Raw genomic sequence first — 19,510 nt, 5'->3', positions numbered from 1 at the left:
AAATAAAGTATTATTTCTGCCGCATCTCTGTATTTATGGTTATCTCTGTAATTTGTTGCGTTCCTATTTAAATCTGGATCAATTGTTTACCTAGCTCATCTACTTGCCTTGCAATCATTTTTGCCAAAGGTACCTATGGCTCTACTGAGACAAGTGATCTGTTGGTGTATCTCTAGTTGCTCACTCTCATTAGGGTCCATGCGCTCAAGTCACTTATACAATCCATCTTTCACTTTCCAGTCAAATCTTCTCCCAGTTGAGCTTTATAAAGATACCTTGGGTTCAGGAAATACCAAGTTGCATTTATAGGGCGATGGAGTTGATTGTTCCATCTTTGATCATTGATCTCCCAAATAGGCCCATACTTAGCCACTCTATCCTTATATGCTGCCCTTATTTGCTCCTTTGTCTAATCCATAGCCTCATAAATGAAACCCATAGCCAATGTTTTACCATCCACCAACCGCAACACCTTAACTAGTTTCTCAACAATTTTCACAAGCTCTGTTGCTCTTTTCCAAAATGTGTCAGCATTTACTTTCTTTCTTACGTCTTTGCCATCCTGTTTGTGGGTCAATTGACATCCATTCCATTCATCACTGGAAAACATCTTTTGCAAGTTTTTATGTTGGGAAAGCATAGATTGCAATGTCAAAAAGTGAGTTGCAAATCTAGTGATGGCAAACCTAACAAGATCCTTACCCCCTATGTTTTTTCTCATTAGGTTCAAAACCCATGAGTGATTGTAGATATACTTTGTTATTCTTTTGGCATGCTCTACAGTGTTCTTTATCGAATCAATTTTACCAATATCCTCAATCATGAGGTCTATGCAATGTGCAACACATGGGGTCCACAAGATGGTTTTGTGTTTTTCCAACATTTTACCAGCAAGAACATAGATAGAAGCATTCTCTGTGATGATTTGAACAGCATTAGCCACTCCCCTGTTCAACAACCTCATCCAAAAGCCAAAACAACAAGTGTGCATCTTTAACCTTATCAGATGCATCAATTGATTTTAGAAACATGGTTCCCAGTAGGCAAAAGATAAGAAAATTTATGATGGTACGGTTCCTTTGATTAGTCCATCCATCTGTTTTCACCCATGAGCTTTTGAAATCTTTCAAATATTCATTAATGGACACATAACCTCCTTATGCAGAAGAGATCCGCTTAATTCATGCTTACTAGGGCCTTTGAAGCCCTTACCAACAACAATGATGGCATCAAACATAGGTTCATAATATAGTGAACATGCAACATTGAAGGGGATGTCAGCATCATACCACCATCTTGCTATGTTTTCACAGGTAGCTTCTCTCAATTCCTTTTTCCAATGGTCATCTAAAGTAGGCTGGGTTTGACTTCGATGAGCTTGAGGACCATGTGCACTATCAGAGGGAGAGGAGGGTGAGAAATAACATTTGATACCACCCTTCTTTTTAACCTTACCCTTATCTTGAATAGACTCCAGAGAGGGAGGAACAAAGTGAAAGGGGTTGGATGCATCGGTACAAGGGATAGATGAAGTGCCCTTATCACCAAAATTGGGGTTGGCTGCCATCATTTTTTAGACTCCTCTTCCTCCCTATTTCAACCTCTATTGCTTTTTTCCTAGCTTTGTCTTCCTCAAACTTCTCAATTTTTCTAGCAACTCCTTTCTAATTTCCCCACTTTGCTTTGATGGTGTTTCCCATGGGACAATTTGGCCTATAATACCGGCCAAGTGTTGTTTCATCCTGTGAATGCCCCCTCTGCCTACCTTAATTTTTTATGACAAAATTTGCAATACATTTGATTGTCGATCATCTTAGCATGTTCCCAAGCAATGTCTTTCGTTCTAGGAGCCATTTTCTGATAATTGGAATTGGAAATGAAAGGGAAAACGTTTGAAAATGAAAATAAAAGAAAACAACTCTTATTTTTTCTAGAAAATTTACTCATTTCAATTTACGTATTTGGAAAAGAAAAGAAAAACAAGGGCAGATTGGAGAAGTAAAAAATACATATATGTAGCCTCCTTAATGCTGCTCCAAAAACCAACTCCTCAATGGAAAATGCTGCTCCAAAAACCAACTCCTCAATGGAAAATGCTGCTCCAAAAACCAACTCCTCAATGCTGCTCCAGAAACAAACTCCTTAATGCTGCTCCAAAGATAGCCCAATAACGTCCTCAATGTTGCTCCAAAAACCAACTCCAATTGCTCACAAACTCCTCACAAGTGCTCACACAAATGCAATCAGATAGTTGTGAGGAAATATGATGGAGTTGGGTTACTTTTATAGGCTTGGGAGAGGGTTAAGAAAGGCTAGGATTTATAAAAAAAATTAAAATCTGAAGTTCGCAACTCGCTTTTTTTTTGCCCACCGCCAAGTTGGACCAGTTCATATCAGGCTCGGTTGGTCCGACCAGTTCATTATCGAACTGCACTTGGCCGGTTCGGTAACGGACTGGTCCCCGAACCAAATCAAGGGCTGAGTAGGACCAGTGGGGGGTTTCAACTGGTCGACCAGGCCGAGTTCGAGTAAGACCAACTTGTTTTAAAAACCATGGTTGAAAAGCCACTTGCAGAGGAAATCACTAGTTTATTGTATCTAGTTTCTTTGTAGATGACTCATGATACACATTATTTTTTATGTTAATATTGTGAGGTTGACTCAGGTCTCAGGATTTAAGACATGATTCACTATTAATGTCTAATGTAGCACTAGACATCTTATACATCTTATATATTTGTTTTCTTTTCATGTTTATGTGCCAACACATTTATTTAATGTTGTGGATTCTATAGATGCTATAAAAGGGGAAAAATGAATATTTTTGTATTTTTAAATTTTGCTGATTTTTACCGATATCTTTTCGATTTTTATGATTTTTTCATTTTCTAGACCCTTGCCAATTTTATCTTGATGTCGATTTCAGGAACATGAAAAGTACAATATGCGGGCACAAATGACCTTACACCATTTCCAATACAAGAATTCTCACATGTCTGCGTCTAGGGCAACTAGATCAAGTGCACCCTCCATGAAAGTGGTCAAAGACCCTCAAAATATGTGAATACTTGGTCAAAAGGGCCTAAGGCAGACTGCCCCTCCAATCAACTCCTAACAGTGAGGAAGTGGATACAACAAGAAACAAACACCTCTAGAAGTGTGACATCATCCTCACATGTGGGGTACATCATTTAGAGAATCCAATACTATGTTGGACATGTGGCCCCTCGCATAGGGCACTCCTCAGTGAAATGAAGGTGGTCAACTTCCATGTCATCCATACCTGCCACAACAACCTGGGACATTGTTTAACAACCTACTAGGAGTCCTTAGCTGCATCAACAAAGCCCCATGTGTGGATTATGGGGGGGTAGTCATGCAAACATGTGAGCACTTTGTTCAGCTGGGCAAGGACTCCCTCTCTAAGTGGTCCATGTGGCATCCTTGAGGGACCTAGGTAGATTTGACCTGGTGACCCTCCTTGGCCAATATAGTGTTAGCATGGCAAGCAGACCACTTGAGCTAGCCCTTGTAAGTCAGCATAAATCCATCTTATTCCTAATTCCTTTAGGCATTTTGACTTTTGCTACATAGTGTTTTTTGGCCTCTTTCATTGCTTGATAGATTTGGGGTTAAGATGGATGTGTGCTAGCTTAATACAATCTCTTAATGGACCAAAGAAGTTATAGGGGATGATTGCAGCATGCCTTTGGGTAGCACAACCAATCAACATAGAGTGACATTACAACTCCATATCACATTGTTTTATGAACGCACCATGCACTCACCCTGAGTGCAAGACCTGAATGTGTCATGGTTGATACCGTGTCATTGAGCATTTGATCAGCCATTGATTCACTAGCTGGATTGGAGTCAGTGATTGCTGAGAAGTTCAATGCATCTATAATTGATGTAAAATCGGGTTTCTCCTTCAATAAACAAACCTTTTCTACATCTTCGTAGCCTAACAAACTTATGCTGAAACACTAAGCCTTTCGAGATTGCAATGACTTGTGAAGAGTCCTATCTGTCTATTATGCCTCTTGTAGTTAGATTTTACCACTATTTATATTCATTGTACTACTCCACTAGCCAAATCTGAATTCCCTTGTAGTTCAGGATATTTATTTGCTTCATTGTCGAAGCAATTTGTCTTTCACCCTTCCTGAAGGCTTCCTTCCACAGCTAATCATGATGCTTTGAAGGATTTCCTGCAAAAAATAAATAAATTACAACAAACTTGCTAATTATCTCATGTTTTGGTCTTCCACTTGGCCATTCTTCTCTCAGCAAAGGAAGCATCTTTGCTTTCACCCTTCATGAGGGCGTTCTTCCCCTCATCCTTTTTGTCAATACAATGGTCCAAGGAGTTTACTATAACATGAAACAAGGCAGAATAAAATTGCTGGCTACCTCCCCTTTTTGGTCTTTCACTGGGCCATTCATCTCCTGATTGCAGAAGCTCTTCCAGGTTCCGACAACATGTCATTCAGAGTGCTGTAATACCACTCATGCCTTATGTTATGAGCTCAGTCCTCCAAAATCTGTGCTTCCTTTTGTCTTATTGTAACATTTTCAACCTTGTCATCTCAGTACTCTTCATGCACAGTAACTCTTAATGACTCTTCTTCAACTTCAACTTCTTACCTCACAACTTGACTGAATTTCCAGCTTCAAAACAAACCACCATCAGCAGATATCAGGTCTGACTTAGACTGAAAAATCCCTTCACATACATCCACAATGATGCCACAACTGATGGTTGTCATTAATAGCTGCATCTGACAATTGGTAAGCCTTATGTTGGTTACTATAAGTTATAACCAACAAACATCAGTTTTCTACACTTGGCAACCATATTTGCTCTTTTCTCTTCCAATACTAGAAAATGCAATAGGTCCAAATTTTTTAAGGTAACTAACCTTTATCTTTCTTATTGATCAGCAACTTTTGGGGTTACCTCTTGCACTGCTTTTGTGGGGCAACATTCACTAAATATACATATGTATAAACTCTGTCCATGCAATATTTATTTGGCACTACCCTTTACAAGTTATTTCCACCACTGTTTGGTTTTGACTCTCTACAGCCTCATTCTGTCGTTGCGTTTATGGTGAAGATAATTTCCTATGGATGCCTTGTTTATTACAAAAAATCATAGATCGAGTAGAGCATAATTCACCTACATCGTTAGTGTCAAGAATTCTAATATTCTTACTGGGTTATTTTTCTACAGTTGCTTTAAATTTTTTAAACTCAACAAATGCATCTGACTTCGGCTTAAGAAAAAAAGACCCTCACATTACTGGAAAAGTCATCAAGAAGCAGCAAAAAATACGTTGCACTTTAGATTAAAACTGTCATCATAGACCATGTGCAAAACTCCCTTGGCTCTCGAAGTTTTCTCCTCTTCAAAGGGCAATGTGTGGTATTTGCTTGACAAACATGCTCCATAGATTTCTTCCTTCTCATGAACCTCTGGCATTCCAATCAGTGTCTGCCCTTTGTTAGTAAACAAAGACACTGAAAATTTAATTCTCATACTTTTGATTCTGCCACTTCATCATCAAGTCTATGGAGACCTTTTTCCTGCACGCTTCATGTAATCTTCTTGTTACTCCTTTTCTTTATCACAGTAGATCTTTTATCCCTGAAAATCATGTCCAAATATTAGCCATTTCACTTATTGCAGCATTTTTTTTTCAAACCAAAAATGAAAAATGTATAATACATCCTTTAACATAATTCTCTTTCCTCTCATCTTGATTAAGCATATTTTCTCAGCCTTATACAATGTACTCTCTACTTCCAGCCATAATCATGATTTATGACTTGGTTTTTCCCTCCATGAACTCAACAAACCAGTCACTCCTATTACTTATATGCTTATATGCTAAAAAATTGAAAACCAATTCTCTGACTTACCTCCCATCTTGGAAGGTAAAAAAGCATAGAATTCTTCTTGATATCTGCAACACTAGCCTATTTGTTTTTAGACTATAAATGTTTGTGTTGTTCCTCCCACGATCTCTTCCTACCGCCATTCTTCATGTAACCATATTTTTCACAACAAATCCCTTTAATTCCTACCTGAACATACAGGTTTTTCACCATAGTTTTTGCTTTGTCCCTGTTTATGCCTTCGTCTGACTTTAATCTTTTTTGCAAAGGTGCTCTTGGATGCTCTGCTTCTACATTTGAACTGCTTGCCCCGTTTGTTAGATGCCCCTTTTTCCTAAGTGATTAAGTTTGATTTAGTCTTTTGAGGTATTGATATAAATATGATCTTTAGTCGTCTAAGGGATAAATGGTTAAACAGTTAAGTCATTCGTCGAGTGATTTATGGGCATTAGTTTTAAGGGTTGTGCCAGGTTTGTTGACTGGTGATTACGTTGGGTCTTATTTATAAGAGCCAGTTAGAGGAAGAAGGGGTTCCATGTGATGGTAGTGTTGTGTGTTGTCTTATTGAACTGTCTAAGAATGTCTTGTGGGAATTGTATGTACTACCATACTGAAATTAGGCTCATAACTAGAAGCAGAGCAGGTTTGGTTAAATACTTGGTTATCTTAATCTAGCCTTTGGAGGTCAAGAGTATAGCTTCTGAAGTACTCCCACAAGTACCCCTAGCATATGCCATAATAATAATAAGAATATATATGAAGATTGAAATTACTATGAAAACTCAACTCAACGGAAATCAAGACAGGAAAGAATATTTTCATAAATCAAGATTGAAAATAAATCAAGGTACTTGGTAAGTTGGCCTTCCTATGTTTTTTGAATTTTATTTTATTTCACATGCAACACCTCACTCCACCCTCCAGCCTGTAAGCAAGAGTGAGATTTTCCTCATGGCTGGTGAAGAGCCTCAATTAACAATTGTCCCATGAAGATTAAACATGTTATTAGTGGGATTTTAACCCTGGTTGGGAGGATACAAATAACTGTAATAGGTTAATGTGAATGGACAATTGCAAATAGTATAAAAGACAATGGACTTCACTAATATTTCTATATCTCTGTAGAAAACATTTGTACGAGAAACAAGAAATCAATTTGACAGATCACGAGCTTCCACATAAAATGCAAACTCTCAAGTATTTTCTTTCTGCTTTGTTCCACTTTATGATGCTTTTAGGTCATTTCTTTTGCATGTTTACGCATCGATTAATATATAAATATGGCATACTAGTTTTCTCAAGGGAAAATTATTTTAACTTGCAATTGCTATCTGAATATTCACATTCCTACTAAACTTGCTTATGGTTGTACATATGGTATCCCTTAATTATAACATAGCATCCTTTATTTGTGAATATAATGAGCCTAATTTGAGATTTTTGAAGAGAAATCAACTTCTCATACTTCAAATTGTTTCTGAATGTTGAGTTGCACTACGATCTTGTATTGTTGGATGATTGGTTATTGCATGCATTTTTAACTATGGGACATACTGGTAGGATTTCTGATTTGTTCTCTTGAAAGAAACTTCCGATGATGTTTTCATTTCCAACAATAAGGCATAGGATAATGATTTAAACATTTCTACATGTCAACAGTTTTATGCAGAACCCTGTTGCGAATTTTGCCTTGTTCAATTCTAATTAAAAGGATTTTGTTGTATAGGTTTTAAGCTCAGAGAGTTTTGAGCATCTTGGATTACTTTTTCATGTTAGGGAAAGAGGCACAGAAGACAGGTCTCTTAGCCAAGTAGCTCCTTTTTTCGCAAACTCAGATCCCGATATGCCTGCTGTTCCAGTACCTGTTCCACAGGCTCTTGATTGGATACTTGAACATATTTGTGCTGCATCAGATAATCCTCTGGAAAAAGTGCTTGGTGGAGAAAATGGGTCCTCCATTGTTGGTGATTTGGATATTACAAAGGATGATTCATGTGGTAGCAGTTCTGGATGTCAATCTGGTGCATTCCCTAATGGTTACAATCAGCAGCAGAAAGATGCTCATTTAAAGCTGACTTTTGTGGAGGGCGTTAATAAAGCATCAGTAATGAAGCAAGCTAGCGATATTGAAGGATCTTCAGTCAAGGTTAGTAGGAGTTTGTTGCAGACTAAATTAATGCAAATATATGCCTCTTTTTGCTGTCCTTTAAATGATGTGAGCAGTTCTGTATTATGTATTTTTGATGTTAATATAAGAAACACATTTCCAGGAAAAACTTCAAATATATTGTTTTCTTGTCCAACAAGGGTGCACAATTTCTGTAATATTTTTTTTGTGGAAGCATGCCTATGAAAAATTTGTGATACGGATTAAAGCATGTGGAAGCTGAATGCTTCTGATTTTACTGCCAAATTTTTGAAAAGTGAAGGAGAAATTAACCCTTGTCAATTCTCTAACTTAGCATTACTATGAAATATAGCCTAAGTTGCACTGAAACGGATACGGGAACAGATACAGATACAGGGTTTGAAACGGGTATGGCAAATTTTCAAAAAATTGGATATGAAATGGCAAGGAAATGACACACACACACACACACATATCTGTGTGTGTGTATGTGTGTGTGAAAGGAACTGCAGTACATATGGCTTCATCCATTCGGTGAAGCGAAACATTTTGGGCTCTAGGAAGGCTGAGAAGCTAGTGTATGTTCATTCAAACCTTCGCCTTCTGTCACACAAGAGTGACAAATACAAATTTGGGCCTACCAAACCATGGGATGTGGAACCGGAGTTGTCTGACTTGGATATGATGTGGAATGCCATGTCTCATATGGCTTTAGTTGATGAGGAGGCACCAATAGTTGGATCTTCAAGTGGACATGGCAGCAATGCTCCCACTCCTAGAGAGGATATGGATCTTAATTACATGGATGAAGACATAGTTGATGATATGCAAATGTAATTTATGATGATGTTTTAAACTTTTGAACAATGAAGAGAATTGACGATGATGATTTGTTTATGTTGACAATTGAATTCATGATGATGATTATCTATTTTTAGATATAGAATCTAGATGCTAAAAGATGAATGGGAATATGAAATTCTGATTTTGTTAGTTATATATACAGTTGAATTCATGATGATGATTATGTATTTTTAGATATAGAATCTAGATTCTAAAGGATGAATGGTAATATGAAATTCTGATTTTTGTTAGTTATATATTATATATGAAAGATGAATGATAATATGAAATTGTATTTTTAGATATAGAATCTAGATTCTAAAAGATGAATGGTAATAAGAAATTCTGATTTTGTTAGTTATATATTATATATACCATTCATATTACCATTCATCTTTTAGCATCTAGATTCTATGTCTAAAAATACATAATCATTATCACGAATTCAACTATCAACATAAACAAATCATCATCATCGATTCTGTTCATTGTTCAAAAGTTTAAAACATCATCATAAATTACATTTAAATATCATCAACTATGTCTTCATCCATGTAATTAAGATCCACATTCTCTCCAGGAGTGGAAGCATTGCTTCCATGTCCACTTGAAGATGTTACTATTGGTGCCTCCTCATCAAACAAAGTCATATGAGACATGGCATTCAACGTCATATCCAAGTCAGGTAACTATGGTTCCACGTCCCATAATTTGGTGGATCCAAATTTGTATTCGTCACGCTTGTGTGACAGAAGATGGAGGTTCGAATTAACATACACTAGTTTCTCAGCCTTCTTGGATCCCAATCTGTTTCGCTTCACCGAATGGATGAAGCCATATGTACTCCAGTTCCTTTCTATTGAAGAGGAACTAGTAACCTATGACAAGATCTTGATGGCCAATTTTTAAATATGTTGAAGCTTCCCACCATAGTAGCTAAACCAATCAATTGGACTTAATCTAGTCTTGTCCCGCATATAATCAATATCTGCACCCAAACCCTCTAATCCCACAAAATGAGCAAACTATGGACGAATCCGAATCCCAATTTTAGGATCTACAAATAGCTTTCTAAAAGCTTTCTTAAATCCTTGACTTTTGGGTATTCGTTTGGTGCGGTTCTTTCTGGATCACTTAACAACTCTGCAGAAAATATTTTGGATTCACGACATAGGCCAAAAGGCACAATGGGGTTTTCATCTTGTTCCACCTTTTGGTCAGTATATCTTTTAATTTTTTGTAAAAGATTTCATTTGGGTTCTTCTCCTTGGCATTTATAACCACCTTTATCGTCTCTATCATGGAGTCAATGCTCTCGTACACCTCTCCCAAATTAGGCAAATCTGTGTCAAACATGTGGAGCAAATCCACAATTGGCTTGGTAAATGCCAAGAGTTACTACACTCTATCCCACCATTCATTATCAATAACCAACCTTTTCATTGCTTGTGCTCTTTTAGATTAGGATTGCCTCTATTGATAACAAAGAAAATTGCATACCATTGATTGTAATGCTTCTTTCACTTGCGTAAGCCTTGTTAGGACTATGATGTGAGAAACAAAACGAGTCTCGACAACTTGCAAGTGCCAATCTTTCAATAAATTAGAAATCATAATTGATTGAATACTATTATGATTCACGAATCATGACATTTGAGAATTCAATTTACATATTTGAATTTAGAGTCATAGAAATTAGAATTTATGAAATAAACTTAAAAGTTTAGGTACTTTAAGGAGCTCCAACTTTACAAATTCCCTGTAGATGCCTTGGGACATGTGGTGGTTTGTGATGAAGACTTGAATTTCTTTTGCCTCTTCAAAAATAATTCGAATCCACTCAATTTGCTTCGCCATCTTCCTCAACATGAGGTTCAATGACTGTACACCATAAGGGGTCCAAAAGATGTGCTGATATTTGCCTTCAATAATTAGGCCTGCTGCTCTACACACCGTTGCATTGTCAGTGATTACCTGGACAACATTTTTGGCCCCACCAATTCAATTGCTTCAATCAAGATGACAACAATGAATTGGGAATCTTTCAGTTGCCCCTCACAAACCATTGCCTTCAGAAACGTTTCCCCCTTTGGGCTCTGAGCAATCACATTGATCAAAGGCCTATTCTTTTGATCTTTCCATCCACTAGAAATGATGGACACCCCTGAAATGTGCCATGAGTTATGAATGGGGCTTAATTTAACCTCCAAATCTAACTTCTCAGCACTCAAGAATGTAGTGCAGACCTTCTCATAACCAAGGCTCTTGTATCCTTTTGGGGCTTCATTCATTGCTTTGATCATCTTTGCGCAGTAAGGAGATCACACAAGGTTAAAGGGAAGGCCATTTGCATAAATGCATTGACCCATAGATGCATCTGCTTTCTCTCGAGCATCATTATTAAAACTCTTTCAAGCGGTCCCAAATTAGACTGCGTTGAACCAGGGTTTCCAATTCCATAAGGGGGAAGTGGAGGATTTGATGAAGATGCTCGCAACCTTGTTGGTTGTTTGAATTGAGAGGCAAGATTTGCCTCATTTACTTGCATCTGCCTCATCTTGTTCTTTTTGATATTTTGCAAGTTTTTCCTTGCTCAAACCTTTTCCTTCTATCCCATTCTCTTTAGGTGGGCCAGTGCATATTCAAATCCCATTGCCTCTTAACCCAAGTAAATGTGCTTTAACCTTGATGTATGATCCCTTAAACTCCTTTTGACACTCACTGTAAACCTAAGTTGCACGAAACGGGGAAACGGGAAGCGATACGAAACGCGACCTCCCCAAATTTTGGAAACGGGGAAACGTGATATATATATATATATATTGATATATATATATATATATATATATATATATATGTGCAATCATAAAGCATAAATGATACATTATAATTTATTACACTTAAACATTAAGATTTAATTTACATCACATTTACTCATGAATGATCACATAATGAAAATAAAAATATCGGAATATCCAAAAGCAACCTTTATTATATCCAAATCTCAAAATCAGCCTTTATTTATATTAATATATGAGGCTGCAAGTACAATAAAGACTATAAGGCTGCAAGAGAGAGATCCAAATCAGGATTTTCTGCATCCACATCCCATTCTTTAGAAGGACCACTGTTGTATTGGGAGTCTCCTCCTACATAGTCGAACGACCTTAGTGCTCTTGATTAAATACACGTTTCATACACTAGTACCCTACATGATCTTGATTATTGGGAGTTTCCCCTGCATAGAGGGCTTGGTTCTCTTGATTAAATATAAGTTCCATACCCTAGTACATGATAAAATCCAATGGAAACATTGCAATCCCTCCAATCCTGAAATCCTGAAAAACAAATAAGTCTGCTGGATTTTGAGTGAGATCTAAAATTCTACTTTCTCCATATGAAATCCAATGAGGGCGAAACCACTCTCAAACATCCTGAGTCATTTCATGGTAATGTTAAAAATTTAAGTAAAAGGATGAAAATGAAAAATAAAGGAGAATATCCCTTTTACTTTAAGAATTTAACATTACCATGAACTGCATATCCCTCAAACTTCCTGATGAACTGCATATCAACACTAGGGCAAAAATTCACTTTTATAACTTTAGACACGCATCTAGAAGCAACAAGAAGTCACTAACATACCCTAAAAGTAAATTAAAAAACAAATTAAAAAAATAAAAAATAAAACGCATCTAGAAGCAACAAGAAGTCACTAACATACCCTAAAAGTAAATTAAAAAAATAAAAAATAAAAAATAAAAAAAAACACAAGTTAATGAGGAAACGTGGGTCGTACGACCCTGAAAAGCGTTTCCGGCTGTACTGGCCACGTTTCCGTTTTGGGAAATGTGGCAGTACGGCCGGAAACGCGTTTCACGGCCGTACCAAATGCGTTTCCACGTTTCGTACCCATTTCCGTACGGAAACGGACCTCTATACCACATTTCCTGCAACATAGCTGTAAACCCATGCCAATGATCCCCCTCCTTGGATCTTCTCTACAACAGTTACATATTTCAAAAGTGGTGACTTTGGTTCAACTTTAGCGGTAGTTTCTTGTTCCTCTTTACGAATGGATGAACTTGAAGTTGCCATGATGATGATGTAAATGGAAACTGCAAAACAAAATTGACAAATTCAAACTCAACGAATTTTATAAATTGACAAATTCAAATTTAAAAAAGCGAATTAAACAAAATTGAACAGAAAAGCATTGAACACTTTAACAACTAATTAAACAAGTTTTTAACCAAGCATAAGAAATTGTTATAGTTGGTTGGTACTATGACATATCCTGTAATAAAAGCAAATGGAATTACAGAGAGCTGGTCAAATTAAAACTCGTGGTATTAGAAAGTTGAGTAAAGAGTTCATTGAAATGCTCATACATCTCTTCTCTCTGCAAAGCAAGCACTTGTTTTATGAGTTGCTAAATCTCATTATAAGCGTTCATGTTTTCTCTTTCAAATACCAGCCTAGCTCCAGGGTTTCAACTTTCAAGCAAATAGTTACTTAGAAGTAGAAGGCAAAGACAAGCTAAACAACTATCTTCGAACATGTTTGAACAGGTATAGGCTTGCTAAGTGTGTAGTTAGTGTTTAGCAAGGCTTAGAGGTTACAGTGTAATGAGTAAGCCATTATCAAAAACTACTCTGTTAGCAATGATCCATGTCACCCAAGTGAGGGAAGGGAACATCAGAGTGGGCTAAATTAATGGTGAAGCATGTAAAGAACCTAATGGCTGCGAATGCATGTCTAAACTAATGGCCGCTAAGTCATATGAGACATGGCTAAACTAATGGTTGCTAAAGAAATCGAGCTCTGTTATGCTGAAGCATGTAAATGCTAGCCTATATATGAAAACCAAATCCACAAACAACCAAGTAGAATCAAATTAAACAATAAAAATACCAATCACATGAAGATGTAAGCCAAGCCTTGATAACAAATAAACCCAATGCGTAAAAACTCCAAAGTATTGATTAGTGGCCTTTGGAAGTTGATCATCAAAATTTGCAAGTAGAAACCTTGAAGAGATGTGTACCAAGTTGATGGACTAGTAGTGGTCTCCAGCTTCCAACGACTCCAAGCAACCGCAGGCTAGCATTGACTCCTCCAATAGCGAATGCAGTCTCAAGCAGTGACTCATCGAAGGCTCAAGCTTGAAGCAGTGACTCCAATGACTGCAATAGCGACTCCTCCAAGCTCCAGTAGCGACCGCCGACTCCTCCTGGCTCCAAGCTCCAATAGTGAAATGAAATGATTCAATGAACTAATAGAAAGGGGGCAACATGAGCAAAAACCTAAAACGTGGTGATTTTTAACCAAGGGAAAACCATTAAAAGTTAAATCTGTTCCCGACAGGGATCTTCTTGCATGGATCTGTTTCCAGAAATCTGGATATGGATCACGATTTTCTCGGATCCGTATCCGGATTTTCGGAAACAGATCCAAAACCGTTTAATTTCCTTGATATGGCAACGAAAACTGATTCGTCATTTCTGGAAAACCTGAAACGGTTTGCTTATGTTTCAATGCCGTTTCAAATGCGTTTCGTACCTGGATCCATGTCTGATTCGGCGAACGATGTTTCTGGAGTTTTTTCTAGGTGTTTCGGTAACTTAGAATATAGCACTGGATTGGGAATTTAGAGATGGTTCGTTTTGGTCCACAATTTTGACTCACTTTAATACTTGTTCTGTATGTAAGTTGAAAATCATATTGCTATTTACATTGATAATTCTATAGTGGTATAAATTTTAAACATTTACTTTGTTGATGGTATCTATATACATGTTTGAATGTTTCTGACCACTCAAGATATGTAGATGGATATCAAGTAACTATCTTTTCAGCTAAATCTGACTTTTCAGTTATAAGATTCTAGAGTTGCATGTTTTAAGAATTTATCATTCATGTTTTAATGCTTTGTGGTTGATATGATATGCTTAATTACAATAGGATATACGTTTATATTTTTTTAATGGTGTGATAATTTAATAATCTTAATGAATAATATCCTGTAGAATCTTAAACATGTCATGCCAACAAGATTTCTGTTACTTCAGTGAAGATTTTGATTTTACATTTACATTGCACTACAATCTAATTTCATATAATGGATGCTTTTCAGGTCTTGAACTGCCATGATTCAGTGATATACATATTAGCACCCTTGAATTATGCAACCGTCAATGGGTGTTCAGATGCTACTATTCTTCTTGGACCTGTTGGGAAGGTGTGAGTTCTGCAGTTTACCGAGTAGTTGCTTCTTTATGGTTCCTTGTTAAAATGAGAAGTTAGTGTATTGTTTTGGTGAAAATCAGAGTCAGAAATTTAAGAATGCAAGATATGGAAACAGTTATAGTTATGTATGTGAGTCAGAAATATCACAAAAGAATGTGGACAAAGAATGCAAACAAAAATAAATGAAAGATGATAAGTATATGCTTGCTTCATGTACAATGTGGTATAGATGTCAATACATACAAGGGAGACAATATCCTGTACCAAAATCCCATACAGCCTTTTTATTAGTTAAGCTATAACGTAATCTAACTCAACTCTAGAGTCTATTTATGACATGATATAAATCACTTAACACTAACTGAAAGTACGCTAGAACTTTATTATTCGAGTATTAATGCATGCTAACTCTAACACTGTCCCTTAATAGTCATATGGGGAGCAGACATTTCTGCTAGAGTATGAACTTGTATATGTCAAACATGTCGGCAGTGGAACTCTGAAATTCACTCCAAAAAGCAGATTTCTGAGGTTGTCACCAAATGAACCAAAATGTTGACTGCATGATATATAGCTGGCATGGATGATGCGGCACGTGATTCCTCACCAACCACATGATTATTCACTAACTCTTCAGCTGGAGAATTGTCAATGTTGGCTGAAAATTACGCCCAATTTACCACAGATGTAGAAGCTCATTTCCACTTCAAGAAACCATAATCTTCCACACCTGGGCACCAGCGTGTTATAAAAGTAACAAACTATGCCTTTGATCCCTACCATAATTTTGAACAAGTGTCATCCACACCTACAACCATTGCCTCCTATAGTTGACCACAACCACCTTGCTTGCTCATGTTGCCTCTTCACATGCATCCCCAGTCATATTGTTTTGGCATGGCTGGGACTAATTTAAATAGATCTAGTGCATTTGAGCTTCCAACTTTCTTCATGTGTTGATTGGAGTGTGGGAGGACTGCTCTCTTTACATCTTCAAGCCATTCACCTTCTCCTACGTCATTGGACTAGGGGTGCTCTACTTTTGTTACATCTTCAAGTCTTCCACCTCCTTCATCACTAGATTGTGGGAGCTTTATTGCTAGTTCTACTACCTGATCAACATCACATCATCACTACCCAAGCTTCTGCACTTTACTTCATTGTAGGTTTGATGATTTGTCAGCCTAAAACTAGTCATCATCAATTTGACTGAGATCAGAATTTTCATTGATTCTAACATCCACAATTTCAACCTCATTTTTGCAAGGATCCACCAGTACATATGATTTCCTTTTGTTAACATATCTAACGAACAACAATTTTCTACATGTTTTGTCATCATAAACAAGTGAACTGAAGACTTTTAATTGGTTTACCTTTGGCTTCACACGTGTCCTAGCCTCGTTGGGTGTGGCTTCTATGATAGCTTTTTGGGACTCCTATTCAACAAATATATTGATGTATTCATTGCTTCAGCACAATATTCATCTTGAACTGTTTTACCTTGCAACTACTTCATCATGCCTATTACTTTATTACTCGACTATAAAATTGAAGGACAACTGATCTCCACCATAGAACGTAAGCACACTTATCTTCCTACCACATTGTTCCTCTACTTTTGTCTTAAACTTTGCAAAAGCATTTAAAGCATCTGTCTCTTGCTTAACGCTAATTTTTCTTATACCAAATCTGATTTATTTTACTTCAACAATTTATTAAAACTCCAGAAAATATTTATCTCAAATATTTTTGAATTTGATACAAAATAAATAGCTAATATTTTAATTTAAAAACGCAGCAGAAATAAAATGAAGAGATCAATCACCCCACACTAGCAAATTTACACCCAACACAATCTTCCTTGGTTAAATTTTTCGGGAAAATTCTGGGTCAGACCCACAAGGAATATATAGAAAAATACAATTGCTTGGCACCTGGAAACACAACTCCTCTAGGAAAATTGGCCTCTGGAAACCAAACTACCTGAAGCAAATTGGCCTTGTAGAATTAACCTGCCTCACCAGTAAATTGACCTCCCTCTTTGCTTGTCTCGTACAACCCCTGCGCACTAGAGAGATTTACCTCTTTGTATAATTCAATCTCCTCCACAATTCAACCCTCTTCTTCAGCAACTCGACCCCCTCTTTTTTGAACTCGTCCTCTTGAATTTCTCTCGAAATTCCCTGCTGCACTTCTCCTGAATTCTATTCAGTCTAGTTGAGCCTCTCACTCGAGAAAATCACTTCCTCCATAATTGAGCATGTCTTCACCTCTCTCTTAGTCTTATTTCATAATTTTATTAAACCAAAATCCTTAACCCTAATCTTCTAAGTGATCAATGGCTAGGATTAAATCCTAAGCCTCACTTGAGATCAATGGTTGAGATTATATTTAAGTCACTTAAATAATTATATTATTTATCCTTAGAACTTTGGCCTAATAGTCCACAATAATTAATTAAATTAATTGTTGTACTTTCCCTAAGATAACATTAAGAAAGAAATCATAATATCAATTACTCCACCAAGCAAGCACCTAAAGATGCAATCAAATATCTTCTACATGCTAAAACACCAAGTCAATGTAGAAGACCTTTCGAAGCTACAAAAACTTCAACACTCCCTCCTAGCGAGGAAGGGATTCTCCACCAACCCCATCTTGTCTTTGTAAAACACAAACTTCACCTTCATAGTTCATTAGAGGCTTGGTGAGAATATTTTCTACTTGCTCCTCTATGGAGATGTATTGCAATCTCACAACGCCCCTTTGGACCCTATCTTTGATGAAGTGCTTGGACCTAACATGAAACATCAGATTCTCAGAGAGCTTACTGCAACTCTGATTGTCATAGTGAATCACAACAAGCCCCACCTCAAGATCAAATAATCTTGCGAGCATCTTGCAAAGCCATATGGCCTCACAACTCACAAGACTTGCTGCCATGTACTCTCCCTCTGCTGAGCAAGTACCACTGAGTGCTGCTTCTGCTATACAATGAGGTCATTACAAATCCCAAGCTAAAACAACATCCGAAAGTAAATATCCTATGCACTACACTACTTTTCCAATCAAAATTTGTGTAGCCTTGCAACTGCACTCCACCAACTCTGACATACCTCATTCCAAAGTTCGTTTTACCTCAAATGTACTTAAACACATGCTGCATTGCCACCCAATGAGCCTTATTCGGCTCCACCATGAATTGGCCAAGTGTGTTCACTGCAAAGCAAATTTCTGGCCTAGTGATGACCAGATATATCAAGGACCTGATCAATTTTCTGTACAAGGTGGGATCCACCAACTCACCCTCAAAACCACTTACCTTCATCATGTTGGTGATCATAGGTGTAGACATTGAATTGCAATCCTCCATCTTGAATCTCCTCAGAATCTCAAGTACATACTTGCCCATATCTAAGAGAATCTCTCTTGGCTGCTGCCACACATCCAATCCCAAAAAGTAGTGCATCAATCCGATGTCCTTCATCTTGAACTCCGAAGCAAGGTCCCCTCCTTGCACATCCCAATGAGCATTTTTGATCTCGTCGAGAAGAGATCAACATAGAGGAACAAAACTACAAGTTTGAGTTTTCCACACTCATGGTGAAGCTCAATCCAAGTAGGTACCCATCAAACTTGGAGCACCATGCGTGAGGTGCTTGCTTAAGTCTGTATAGGGCCTTCTTCAATCTGCATACATGGGACTCCCTCCCATGCACCTCAAAGCCTTGAGGTTGCTCAATATACACCTCTTCCTTAATCGCCTTATTAAGGAAGGCAGTCTTCGCATCCATCTGATGTATCTTCCATCCCATCTCTGAAGCAATAGATATGACCACCCCGATAGATGCATATCTGGGGACATGTGCAAATGTCTCCTTGTAGTTCACTCCCTTCTTTTGGGAGAACCTTCCCGCCATGAACTTTGCTTTGTACTCCTTGACATTGCCATCTGTTGCATGCTTGATCATATAGATCCATGGAGAAGTGACCATTGACTTCCCTTCAAGCCTCAGTACTATCTCCCACACATTGTTGCTCATGATGGAACTATACTCTTTCACCGCGGTCTTTGTTTAGACCTGCTGAGCTACTTCCTCCTCAAAAGTAGAAGGACCAGACTCACCGATGTTGTTGATCAATGCCAAATAACTGGAAAATCTAGTTGGTGGTCTACTCTTCCTAAAGGTCCCCTCCACATACTCCTCTGCACCCATCAAGGTCTGCTTTTCCCCATCTTGGCTTTGTCCTGGTAGAGCTCAAAAGAACATCTCGCTCAACCTCTTGATTTGAAGACTGTGTCCTTGCTGTTGGTCCCTCCTCAGCCTTTGGAGCCTCTCACTCCCGATCCTTTGCCACTGTTGGATTTGCATCGTGTGACCTCCT

General features: G+C 37.6%; 1 protein-coding gene across 1 annotated transcript in view; it reads left to right on the top strand.

The window, feature by feature from the left end:
* LOC149179837 (uncharacterized) overlaps positions 1 to 19,510 on the top strand; it is a 233,959-nt gene that overhangs the window by 64,088 nt on the left and 150,361 nt on the right. Inside the window, exons 3-4 of the mRNA XM_089415813.1 lie at positions 7,628 to 8,047; positions 15,009 to 15,113. Of these exons, the coding sequence (XP_089271939.1) occupies positions 7,628 to 8,047; positions 15,009 to 15,113 (525 nt within the window). The remainder of the gene's footprint in view (positions 1 to 7,627; positions 8,048 to 15,008; positions 15,114 to 19,510) is intronic.

This window comes from Pinus tabuliformis, chromosome 3_2 (genome assembly GCF_031772625.1).
Source record: "Pinus tabuliformis cultivar Carrire ecotype Pingquan chromosome 3_2, CPIR1, whole genome shotgun sequence".
Classification (NCBI taxonomy): Eukaryota; Viridiplantae; Streptophyta; class Pinopsida; order Pinales; family Pinaceae; genus Pinus; species Pinus tabuliformis.
Note: the sequence above shows the minus strand (reverse complement) of the source record. Positions and strands in the feature narration are given on the sequence as shown.